This window comes from Aegilops tauschii, chromosome 3 (genome assembly GCF_002575655.3).
Source record: "Aegilops tauschii subsp. strangulata cultivar AL8/78 chromosome 3, Aet v6.0, whole genome shotgun sequence".
NCBI classification, from domain to species: domain Eukaryota; kingdom Viridiplantae; phylum Streptophyta; class Magnoliopsida; order Poales; family Poaceae; genus Aegilops; species Aegilops tauschii.
The window spans coordinates 593,504,339-593,517,535 of NC_053037.3; the positions used below are offsets into that span (position 1 = coordinate 593,504,339).

Sequence of the window (13,197 nt, forward strand, 5' to 3'; positions counted from 1 at the left end):
AAGTCTTTGTCTGAAGGTTTCTCTTCAGTGTCCTTCAAACATGTTCGTCGGCATTTAAATGTTCCTGCTCATGTGCTAGCTAAATCTTGTATGAACTCTTCTAGTCTTTGTGTGTTCCATTCTGTTCCGGATTGCATCCGGCAAACTCTGTGTAATGTTGTTCATTGATCTATAAAGCCGACGTTCTCTCAAAAAAAAAGCTGTTGTACGTGCTTCACGAAGGACGACTCAACTATTTAGAGCATCTCCAACAGACGCCCAATATTACCGTCGCGCCCAAAAAATCGCAATTTTAGGGCACGCGGAGTTAAAAATAGCATTCCAGCGGACGCTGCATAATAGAGCACGCTGTAAAAAGTGTTCAGTGCGCCGGAAGAAACTGGACCGGAAGCTGTATATTTGGGGCGTGAGCTCCCGCGCGCGCTGAAAAGTGTCTCGTGCGCCCTTGGCCACTGTCGGCCTCCTCGCGTACGCCTGCTGCTAGCCTCCTCGCGTGTGCCCGCCGCCGGCCTCCTCGCGTGCGCGCGCCTGCCTGCCAGCCGGCCATGGGCGGCGGGGCGCGGGTGCGGCCATGGCCACAACGGCAGCGTGGGCGGGAAGGAGCGCGGCCACGGGCGGCGGCAGGCAGGGGAGGAGCGCGGGCGGCGCCACCGCCGGGCAGGCAGGGGAGGAGCGCGGCCACCGCCACGGGCGGCGGGGCGCGGGCGCGGCCACGGCTACGACGGCAGCGGGGCAGGGGGACCGCGGCCACGGCGGTGCGAGCAGGCCACAGCGGGGGAGGAGCGCGGGCGTGGCCACGGCGGCGGGGCGCAAGCGCGGCCACTGCTACAACGGCGGCGGGGCGGGGCGAGCATGCCACGGCCACGGCAGCGAGTAGGCCACGGGCGGCGGCGCGTGGCCATGACCATGGCGGCGAGCTGGATACGGGCGCGTGTGGTTAATTTTGGGTGTCTACTGGAGATGTTACCGTTGCTAGCTGGGCAATATATTTTTGGGCGTCTGCTGGAGATGCTCGGTCACCCGGCATGCTAAAACGCTATTTTAGTGCTGTAAAAAAGATTTAGCGCGCGGCTCGGTAGGACGTCTGTTGGAGATGCTGTTTAACTTCGTGGGCATGAGGGAGGTAGTACTTAACTTGTTCACCTCGCCATCGATTGCACTTGTATATACTACATATATACGCGCGTCTAGCCGTCGGCCTGGTACTATGATTTTGATACGGGGGACTCCGCTTACTACTAGGCTTTAGGCCTCGGTGAAATCGGAAAGAGAAGGGCGACGTAGCTATGCAGATGCATGTTTGCACTGCCCGTAGGTATGCGGTTCGGCGGCATGGCTGGTTTCATGCATACGTACGTGCATCAATAATGCACGCATGCATGGGAGTCATGGGACCTTCGGCAACTATGGTGAGTGCGAGTGTTCAGAAATCAGAAAGAGGAGAGCAAGCAGGCAGGGAGGGACCCGTATGGCACGGTGGCTGGCGTACGTGCGTGCAGTACGTCTTCTGGACTATGACCAGCCGCCCGCTGCTGATAAAACTGCTCCAGTAATTCGGTGGAAGAAACGTTGCTGTCCAAAAAAAATCGGTGTAAGAAACGTCGCGTACCGCGTCGGCTCGTGGAGGGAACCGGGCGGGCCGCCGCCGGGCGAGTTAATTGCAACGCCGAGGCCAGGAAGGTCCCCGTACCCGCCCGCGCCGTCGACACCGCCGCCATCGCCTGAGAGGGGAGAGGAAGACGAGGGCGGGGGGGGCGAGGAAACCAGGGTTCGTCGCGTACGGGTTCGACCGGACCGGACCAAGCTATTTGGTGCGACCGAGCAGGCTGGGACGAGTGACCGCGCGGGTGCGGGTGCGTGCGGGTAGGCCACCGTGGCACCTGACAAGTGGGCCCGGTCGGTCAGATACGTGGTCAATACGAGCTTATACGGCTGTCAGACCGTTTTACAACACTTAGGCTTAGAGTTGGCACTGCATGGCAAAAATGACTACTAGTACTGATTCGTCACAACGTGCCGAAGTGTGGTAGTGCCTTGCAATTAACTCCCGCCGGGCCAAGCGCGACCGCACGCGCCCTTTTCCAAGCATGCCGCGGCCGGCCCGGCTGGCTGTTGCCTGCACCGTCCCACCAAGAGACAGACCCGACCACTGACTCGGTCCTCACTTCGCCTGATGCGACGTGATGCGAGTGTTCACCAAGAGACAGCCGCACGTCGAATGACCACACCATCGCCGGACAACGACGCGCGCACAATGCTACGTGCTCCGCCGCGCTCCCGGCCACGCCCGCGGTCACCACGCAACGCAACGGACGGCGCCGAACGCGTGAGGCGGGATTTGCTAGCTCTCGTGGCGCAGATTAGCTGCGGCCATGTGCTGATGTGCGTGCATGGAGCTATTTCGATACGATATGATCCGGTTCTGTTCGTTCATGCATTGGTTACGATTTTGTTCTTGATCGATCGGAGGCAGCTGTGGGCAAAGCTAGCGGCACGCAGGGACCGTCCGGCAAATCAGCCCAGCTCATCGGCCGGCAACGGAGCCAACTAGCTAGCTTTTGGCACATGCCTGGCCGCCTGCGTACTCGGTTGGAAATATTAACAATTTACCGAATGATTTTATTAACAGAAATACTAGATAAAACTCGACTAGTATAGCAGTGATAAAACAAGTCATGCGATTTGACAAAGAGAAGGTAAACATCATCTTCATATATGAATTGTAACTAAACACATCTAGAGCAGACAGTATAGCAAGTTGCATATATGAAACAGAGTCTAACATATCTAGGGCTAACACTAGAACAAGGAACTGTAGCAGGGCCTCTATTAGAAAGAGGAAGAACGCGTACGGGACAGCAGCAGCAAAAGCGCTGGACTTGGGGTCGGAGTCATCGCCAGCCATGTCGTCGAGGAGGTTGTCGACGTCGGGGAAGTAGTCGTTGGAGTCCGGGGCGTCCGTGACGAAGAAGTCAGTAGTCGCGCGAAGCGCTCCCCAAAAACCTTATCATCCTTCTCCCGTACAGGACTCAAAGAGGTGTGGTTTCGGAGGCCTACTGTCCCGACCTGCGGTGCACGCCGCAAGCCGGGATGGGGAAGAACATAGCAGCAGCGCAGTGTTCAAGAACTTGTGGCGAGAGGAAGAAGAGGTTCTGGTGCGTCTCTATGAGAGGAGCGACCTCCCTTTTATAGGCGCAAGAGAAGGAGGCGAGAGGCTGCGCCGGGAGCTGAAGAGAACGAGGGAGACGAAACGAACAGGCAACAGGCGAAGAGGTGCGCCGTTCGTATTCAATCTCCACTACAGCAAAAGCATTTCAGCTTCCGCGTGACCTTTTGTATACCCGTCGTGCGTGGCAAAAATTTAGACATCGGCTCGGCTCATTCCCGCAACCCGCGGCGCGGCGCGTCGTGACGAGGTGGGCGGCAGAGGAGGAGTGCGTGGATGTCCCTCTTGTTCTCATCCTCATACATGTGGAGAAAAAGCCTCCATTATAAAGAGCTCCAACTCCCTCTAAACTAGCAATGTGGGACTAAACTTTAATTCCACATCTTGCCTTGCACGAACGGGCTGCGTATTGGGCTAGGCCCAAAATGGACAAAATTCCAGCATACTCTCCATGTCTAGGCAGCGCTGTTAACCATCCGCGCCCGAGTGCCGGAGCTGCATATATTAACGTCATGTAGTAGTTGTGCACTTGGTTGTCAATTGTGATCGCGTATGTATACAGTGGTTGTGACTAGGTCTCAGTCGACTGAGACTTCAAATGATATAACACGTAAGAAGAAGAAAAAAACATGTATGTTTATACAGTGGGTGTGGCTAGGACTTAGTCAAGTGATATAACATGTAAGAAGAAGAAGAAGAAACAAATTGAAAAGCAAAATATGCACGGATCTCAATGTAAGATCTCACGAATATAGCATCGACCGAGAATTGGTTAAGTCTCGGTCGATTGAGATTTATCAACATTGTTATACAGTACTATATTCATACTTCAATACTAACCTTGTTTGCTAGCCTCGGGTACGACAAACTAATCAGTTTTGCTTACTATGTCTGGAAATGCAACCCGGATCAGTCGACTTTGCCAAGCGCGCAAGACCGGGATGTGGGTGCCGCGGTGGGCGGCAACGAGGTATAGGGACGCCGTCAAGATTGAGCCAGGAGGGGCCTAGAGATGGACACAACTCGGCAGCGTCATCGTCGACAGAGGAGAGTCGGAGGTTGATGGTTTCGGGAGCATAACGGCTGTCTGGCTTTCCCGGCCTTGCTTGCGGTCTATGAGGGATTTTAGACTTCCGGACCACGTCGCCAACATTTGATGCATGACGTTGGATGGCATAACGAGTCGAGGCAGCATCGTCCGGACATTTATGAACGTTTTGATGCAGAGCGTTGGAGTTGCACTATACTTACCCCAGCTGGCAGAGGAAAGTGCGTGTTAAAGAGACAGGTTCCTTCCTCCCCATTGATTGCTGTGCACCCCAAAGGTCCTGGCAAGGGAGGGACCGGGGCAGTGCTCGCGAGATGCCGGCCGGGACAGACACACAGCGAGGGCTCACGCTACTCGCTCCCACGTTACCCTACCAACACAAGACGAACCATGATTAACTAGGCCATGTGTAACGCAGCAGCTGCTCGCTACGTTGACGCTGACATGCTGCGCGCCGGCCCCCCGCGTCAGATCTTGGAGACGGTGGCGCTTCACCGCCACGCAGATCCTCCGTAGTCCGTAGCCTGCTCACCGTGCGCACTCCACACAAACACAGCGTACTGCATGCAGAGGCCAGGCCACCGTGTGTGTGGTGCGCCATGCACGGCGGCCCACCCGCAGCCCCGCTGCCAGTCGACGGCGGGGCCCCGGCCGGAGCCGCGACAGCGATGGGGCGGGGCATGCAGAGCCGCACACGAGCGCGCCCGCACGTACACCAAGGGAAAATAAACCAGCAAGCGAAGCGAAGTGAATCGCGGGCGGGCCCGGGCCCGGCGACAGCGCAGGGGCCAGCGAGCAGATGCCAACGCAAGCGAGCTACTCTCCTTTCCTTTCCATCACGCGGTTTCCTCCTCCTTTCCTTTCCTTTTCTTTTCTTTCCTTTCCTCCAACGGCTTCCTTCCCTCGATCACGGAGAGGAGAGCGGCGCAGGTGAGGTGGGGCCTAGCGTCCGTAACGGTTTCCAGCTCCGGCTCCCCAGCCTCGCCGTTACGTTACGCAAGCTAGCTGTAGGTCGTAGCTAGTGCGGACGGCGCGGTGCGTCTCTCGCCGGCATCCTACTCCATGCGTCCTCAATGGATCTGGACTAGCTAAGCTACGGCGGCATTTCTGTTGGGATATGCTCATTTCATTTATCTTTCATTCTCTCGAAAGTCACAGCATCCGTTCCTCCGTGAACATGGCCGATCATTCCAAGCGCATGTCAACGCACAATCATCCCATCTGTGGCTTTATTTATAATTCTTAACGAACGCCGCCTATCCTTTTCCTAATCTAGTTATCGGGCATGTATTGGTGTTGGTGGAGGGGATTGCTTACAACAAATGCCTGCACACAAGAGATTAAGCTGGACTCGCGCTTTTGCGGCAATGCATTGCAGGCTGTCCCTCTCTTTCCAGTCGCAGCAAACACAACATGGCCCGCTGACTTGGGCCTCAAAAATACATTTGAAATGGTGTTTGTTTAGATAAGAAAATAAAAGGGGGGGGGGGGGGGGGGGGGGGGGGGGAAAGCAAGCCTACATACGCAGGAAGGTCCACAATAATGCATTTGCAAAACAAATGTCAAGCACCCCAATACTATCTCCTTTACAAAATACTTTAAACCACGACAAGTAATTGGAGCCGGGGAAGTATGTAATCAAATACTTTGTTCATGACGTTTCGGGAAAAAAGGGGGGGGGGGGGGGGGGATTTGTGTGGAGCATAAGTAAGATCACACTACTGGAATGCCGATGGAAGACGTTAGGGCATCTCCAACGGCAGCCCGTAAATTTTCTCCCGCATCCATCCACGGACAGGGGAGAATCAGTCCGCGGACATGGATGCGGGAGGTCAACATCCAAGGATAGCCGCATACATTTCTAACTCTTTTTCAACAGACCAGATGAAATTAATGCAAAAACGGCCGCATTTCATAAAAACATGACGGATTCATACAAACACGGTGGATTTAACTACATTTCAAACATTTAGAACAAAAAAAATGCCCCACCCCTAAACCTATCCTACGGCAGCGCCCGGTGTCCAAGCCCGTGTCGTCCTCCTTCCGCCTTTCCATGAGCACCGGCAATAAGACCTCGGGCGAGCTGGCCGGCAAGCCGGCCACGATCCGCCTGGCACGGCGGCTATGCCAGTCGGTGACAAGGGTGGCCACCGCATGCTTCATCTCCGGTAACAGACTGTCCCGCAGTGTTTTCCCGCTGGCGGTCATGATGGATGCAGTGAAAGGGAGGAGGATGTGGAGGGGCTTGTGTTGTGGTGTGGAGTTAGCCGGTTGTGGCCGTTTTTATATAGCGGATTCAGGTGAGGCGAGGCGTCCGGGTGCGTCAATGCGCGGCGCCGGAGTGGGTTTCTCGGCTGACGAACCTGCTTAATGGCGGCAGACAGACGGACAACGGCATTGAACGGGCGCGGTAGATATCCGTCCCATCTCGTCCAGTCAAACGTCTACGATACAGGTCGGCGATGGTTTATGAGATCCGGACGGTTGCGGGAGGTTTACGGGTCCGGCTTGAAGGTGCCCTTAATAAAAAGTTGGGCATCCAGTAGAGCCATAGCTAGCTCTCACTAAGTCTACGGTGCAAACTGCGTGCACGTGACCCTAGTGCAAATCACGTCGTGACGAGTCCACGAAACCGTTGCGGCTCGAAAGAGCAATTCTACACGAGCGCGCTCTCTTCGTGCCAAACATTTCGTGCTATATATATTCATGCTAGTACTCTGGTACCTTTTCAAGGGCAACCAAGGCAACCTAACAAAACACGCGGGGTACAGCACGAAAGGTATATGGACTTATGGGGGAATTAAACGTGCACCACCACCGCAAGAAATGCTTTTCTTGCCATGCACTGATACCCACATGAACATTTGCGCGTGAATGATGCGATCCAGTCATGCGCAGAGCATGATTTTGGGTACTGCCTTTTTCATGTTAGGCGTGTCCTCATATTTTGTTAGGGGCAGCAAGTAGTACATCTTGCACGTGACTCTGTGTTCAAGTCACACCGTTTGTGTGATTTCTAGGTGTTTTATTGGACACAAGTACTGCTCCTGACCGCCGCCCACTGCAATTTTCTTTTTTTGAAAAAACACTACATCCGTTCAGATAAGCTACGTACATATTTACAAATGAACACTTTTTTTGCGGGAAATTTAGAAAAGATATCTTAACTTGACGAACAAAATATGAGGTACTCGCTCTGTCATTTAATGTAATACGTTTTCCGACATTGACGTAGTTTCAACAACGCCTTACATTATGGGACAGAGCGAGTATATGCCACGTCCCACATGTGAATCCACTGGTATAATTTTTGAACATGTTTTTGGTCACTACCCAATCACGATTTTGCCACTCAACCGGACCCCTCACACCGTCCCTATACGTCCAAGCCGTCCGGCACCCCCCATACCTAGGCCATATGCGGTGTAGTCCGGACGCGACCGCCATATCGGATCCGGTCCTCTCTAGCCCACCCCACCCCGGACCAAAGCCTAATAGTCCACCCTTCGCGAATATCGATGGCTCCAATTCCACTGCCCATTTTCTCCCCTCCCTCCAGCATGCCCGGCTACAGCAGTGAATCTGGCTCCATCGACTAGGATGGGCTCTTGAATGAGGACTCTGGAAGCGAAGCCCTAGAAGACGACGAGCTCGTGCTCTGCATTGCCCATCCTCGATCGCGGCTGGACAACGACAGAAGCTCGAGCACCGCGCTATCCCCGGTGGTCCAGCGGGCAAGCTGTGCGGTCGACCATGTCGACTCGTCTCATTCGGCCCTAACTTGTCGCGCTTCGTGGCCGTCCCCTTCGGAAGCTGCTCCCCCCCACCCCGGGCCGGCGACGGGTGCTCGTGCACGCACTACCAAGCATGTGTCGCCCGCGCCACCGCAATCGGAGGCAAGGGCGCCTCGCTGTGCCCGGCAGAGAGCGGCGGAGGCCACATGATGTAGACAAACTAAACGCAAGCAATATGAATAAAACCCCGTCGTTTTATCCTTAATGGCAACAATGCAATACATGCCTCGCTACCCCTTCTGTCACTGGGTGAGGACACCGCAAGATTAAACCCATTGCAAAGCACATTTCCCACTGAAGATAAATCAATATAGTTGGCCAAACCAAACGGATAAATGGAATGTCCGAGCGAGAAGCGTAACAACATGTTCATTTCTTAGCTAAACTTTTCGACAAGTGTGTTAGATTTTCTGTTGAGTAACCAACATGAGATATGTCTGTTCATTAAAAAGAGAATTGTATGGATTTGAGGATTAATAATTAAGGTATCCGGGTTGTGGATAGAAAAAATTTGAGGCGAGACCGGTTACGGTCCGCAGACGCGCCTAGACGCATCCGCGAACGTTTGTGGGGTCGGATTTGGCGTATGCGGCTGCCGATGCTCTAACATGTTTCTTAAGGAATATTATTGACATACTACCCTCACATTTTTCTCAAATGTTGCCGCACTTGTGTTGACTAATTTATCCATCAAGTTTGTGGATTGCCAGCAATTAAGCGTGGCGAACTATTGGCTACGTACCGAAACACAAATGAAGCGTGGCAGACTATCGGCCATGGACCGAGCGTTCTCGCCGGTCATGGGTCGAGACGAGGACCAACATTCGCCGGAGTCAGTTTTTTTCTCTCTTTGAAACTTTCGCCGGAGTTAAGTTGCTCGTGCGGATCCAAAAAGAATTCCACAACACAAGAAGGGGATTAGTCGTGGACACGGTCATCACGGCCGTTGGCTTAATCCGGTAATCCGCGATGTAATCGACGCGTGCGGGACCGGGCCTCCCCTCTCACTATCCATGACGGGCCCACCGTCAGAGACCACGCGCAACCTCCAGCGCGGCCCACGCCCACGCACAGCTAGCCAGAGTCGGAGTCTAGTCGCACACCTTCCTCCGCTCCTTCCTCGCCTCCGAATCTCCTCCAATGGTGGCTGCCTCCTCCTCCATCTATCTATAAATGCCCGACGTCCCCCTCTGTAACGAACCTGCAACCACCGCAGAGCAAGCCATCGAATCGAATCGAGCGGAACCAAAGCCAAGAAGAGTTTCCTCGTTGCTAGCGCCGCTAAGTAGACGTCGTCGGCGATGGGCAAGATCAAGATGCCGGCCCTGTTCCGCCGCCGCTCCTCCTCCAAGTCGCGCTCCGCCTCCCCGCCGCCGCCTCCCCAGGAGGAGCGGGAGGAGAACCGGCCGGCGTCGGGCGCGGGGTCCCCGGCGCGGTCGGCGGAGGAGGAGATGGAGCGGGTGTTCCGCAAGTTCGACGCCAACGGCGACGGCCGGATCTCGCGGCCGGAGCTGGCCGCCCTCTTCGAGAGCCTGGGCCACGCGGCCACCGAGGACGAGCTGACCCGCATGATGGCCGAGGCGGACGCGGACGGCGACGGCTTCATCAGCCTGGAGGAGTTCGCGGCGCTCAACGCCACCGCGCCCGGCGACGACGAGGAGGACCTGCGGCTCGCCTTCAAGGTGTTCGACGCGGACGGCAGCGGCGACATCTCCGCCGCGGAGCTGGCGCGCGTGCTCCACGTCCTCGGCGAGAAGGCCACGGTCCAGCAGTGCCGCCGCATGATCGAGGGCGTGGACAAGAACGGCGACGGCCTCATCTCCTTCGACGAGTTCAAGGTCATGATGGCCTCCGGCTTCGCCGCCAAGATGGCCTGATCCATCCATCCATCCGACCGGCGGCAACGAAGAAAGCTGTACATACATGAGAAGAGCTACGGTTTGGCCACTCACCAGTCTCCAAGCTGAGCCGAACATCGCTATCCCAAAGCGAACCCCATTGGCCATGGTGGTGCCTCCGGAAGAATTGCGAAGGTCGAGCTGAAGGGCACGCACTGCTGCGACATGCCGGAGTGCACGCGGACGGCATCTCTCAGGGGTCATGGAGTCGTGTTTTTCATCACTACGTGACGGACCCGGCGACGCTTCAAGTGAAGGTCGTCGCAAACAAAGGAAGATGTTTAGTGATGTAATACTTGTTCATGAGAGTAGCGGGATACCGTTCAACAAATATTGGTTTAGTTTAGAAAAATAAAATGTACAGTACCATTCCAAAAGTTGGTTGTGAAATTTTGAAGAAAAAAAAAGTTCGTTGTTTTTTTATACAGTGTTAATAAATGTTCTTGTAGTTTAAAAAATCATGTCAAATATTCGTTTAATATAATTTTTGATGTATCTTTGAAAAAAATTAGCATGTACTCTATGTGAAAAAATGTTTAAAAACATGTATTTCAAAATTGTTGAATGAGTATCAAGAAAATGTTATGTATTAATAAAAAAATATAACGTGTATTGAACATGTAGACGTGCAATATAAAAACCCAAAAGCCTAATGAAGAAAGAAGAAACAATGAAAACAAACATAAAAATAAATAAATAAATAAATAAATAACTGGAAAGTAATATAAAAAAAGAAAGCCTAAGAGAATTGTTAAAAAAAACACGGAAATAAAGAAAATAGTGCATAGAAAGCCTATCCCGATGGAACCCGATTTGGGCCGGCCAAAAGTGCGCACGCCTATTGCTCGCAATCGGTGAGAATAGGGGTGAATCCTATCTGGCGCTGCAGACGCCTGTTAATGTGTTTTTTGCAAACCACCCCACCGACGTCACCCCTACGATAACATAGATCTTCTTCCCTGCTTTGTTCTTTTGTTTTCTTATTCTTTTCCCTATTTATTTTTTATTTTTTTCATTTACCTTTTTCGTTTTGTTTTTCCTTTAGTTTTTCTCTACTTTTCCCTTTTTCTTTTTTATAATTCTGTGAATCACCGGATTTTCAAAATCATTGAATTTTTTTCAAATTCGATGAACCCTTTTCTAATTCGATGAACTTTTATCAAAATCAATGAACGTTTTTCAAAATTCATGAACTTTTATGAAAATTGATGAACTATTTTCAATTTTCTTGAACTATTTTGAATTGCGTGAACTTTTTTGATCCGTGAACTTTTTTCAAACTCATGAACTTTTTAAAATTCGTTAACATTTCTGAAATTAGTGGACCTTTTCAAATTCCATGAACTTTTTCAAATTTATGAATTTTTTTCTCGAATTAGTGAACTTTTTTCAATTTTCGTGAGCTTTTATTAATACCTGAACCTTTTACTTTTGAAACAAATTCATAAACTTTTTTTTAATCTGTGAACTTCTAAATTTTGGCCAGCACTGCTACTATTGTCCTTAAACATCTCGCGGTACTATGATCAGTCATATTTTGCTGAGTCTAGTGGTTAGCGAGGCTCATGCAGCAATGCAGTGGTGTGAGTTCGAATCCACGGAGCAACAATTCTTGCTAGTATTTTTTCACTGTTGTTGCGTGTTCGCGGGCAGGCCCACCAGGGCGCTGCAATGAGCGCCAGCTTGATTACGCGGTTCTGAACTTGCTGAATAGGAGGTCCCGAGAATAGGTCCTGCCCTACCTTCCCCTAAAAAAAAAGATCCCACCTTACCTCTCGGGGAGCAACTAATTAACGGGTACTCCTTCGAGAGCCCTCCCAAGGGTCACTTGGGGTCGGCTGGTAGTGCGTCACTTGGCCCAGTCTGAACCGTCGCCACGTGTGTCACACTCTGGGTGTTCCCTTTGAATTTTATTTTATTTTCTATACGCCTTTTTGGCTTTTAGATTATTTTTTCGGCTTCTCGGTTTTCCCCTGGATTTCTGCCATTTTGTTTTTGGAAAAAACAAAATTTTGCGAGAATAAACATGTTTTCTTCCCGAGAGGCACAAATTTACTTCTTGTGCAGGCACAGATTTGCGTATGCGAGAGACATGGTCGTGACTCCCAAAAAAATGCATCACGAGAGGCACGGACTTACTTTTCGTGGAGACACGGATTTGCTTATAAGAGAGGCACGACCGTGGTTTTGCAGAAAGAAAAAAACACGTTTTCTTCTCTTCCGCGAGAGGCACGAATTTACTTCTCGTGGAGGCACGGATTTGCTTACACGAGAGGCACGACAAAAAAAAAATATTTTTTCCTTTCGCAAGAGACACGGATTTAATTCTCGTGGAGGCACGACCTTGACTCTCGAAAAAGGAAAAACATGTATTTTTTTCCGCGAGAGGCACGGGTTTACTTCTCGTGGAGGCACATATTTGCTTCCGCGAACCGTGCCTCTCAGGAAAGGGAAAAACACGTTTTTTTTTCCTTTTGCGAGAGGCATGAATTTGCTTCCGTGAGAGGTGCCTCTTTGAAAGGGCAAAAAAAAACGTGTTTTCCCCTTTGTGAAAGGGAAAAAACGTGCATCCGGTTCAGCTTTTTCGTACTTTTTTTGTGAAAAAGAAGATCATCAAAACCTATCAACATGGCATCTACTTTTGAAGATCTCGTCGCGAGGAATACAATGGTGAAAATTGTTCGAGATTTGGAACGCGTGGTCTGAGTGATAAAACATTTTGAATAAACGAATCTACAAAAAATGGGAAAACTCTCAGGTTGCGACATGCAGTGTGGCACTGTTCACAACCTAGGAAGATGAGACTGATCTTATCAAAGAGTACTCCTTAATGAGTGATTTTGTATCTCTCGCGATAAGCGAGACATAACGCCTGTGCTGGGAGTCACATAAATATACCAAGGGGGGATTTAGGCATTACTTGGGCCTAAGCCAGCCCATAAAATTTCTGTGGGCTAGTTGTGTGTTGCCGTCGTCGATGGGTGATCCTATTTAACGCCCTCAGCACCAGAGAAGCCAATGCAGCGCATAGTGGGCCAGCCCAATTACGCACAGTGCACTGTGTTATATTGCACGAAAAAATCACTTGCAAAAAGTGTGTGTGTGCAGATTCAAAGTCGCACCGACGCATCCCTGGATTTGCTTAGCTAACCACTAGAGCTTGTGAACAGTAGTGATTAATAGCAACACAAACTCTTTTAGAACCAATATAGGCGCGTCGCAAAGATTTTTGAGTTATTTGAACATAATTTGAAAAAGGTTAATTTTGCTCTGAAAAAAGTTCATTAA

At 51.4% G+C, this 13,197-nt stretch overlaps 1 protein-coding gene across 1 annotated transcript; it reads left to right on the top strand.

The window, feature by feature from the left end:
* The first annotated feature begins 9,096 nt into the window (after positions 1-9,096).
* Positions 9,097-10,332, top strand: LOC109735717 (probable calcium-binding protein CML10). The gene has a single exon (XM_020294920.4). It carries the CDS (start codon positions 9,313-9,315, stop codon positions 9,886-9,888), a length of 576 nt encoding a protein of 191 aa, XP_020150509.1. The 5' UTR covers positions 9,097-9,312; the 3' UTR covers positions 9,889-10,332.
* The last annotated feature ends 2,865 nt before the right edge of the window (positions 10,333-13,197 follow it).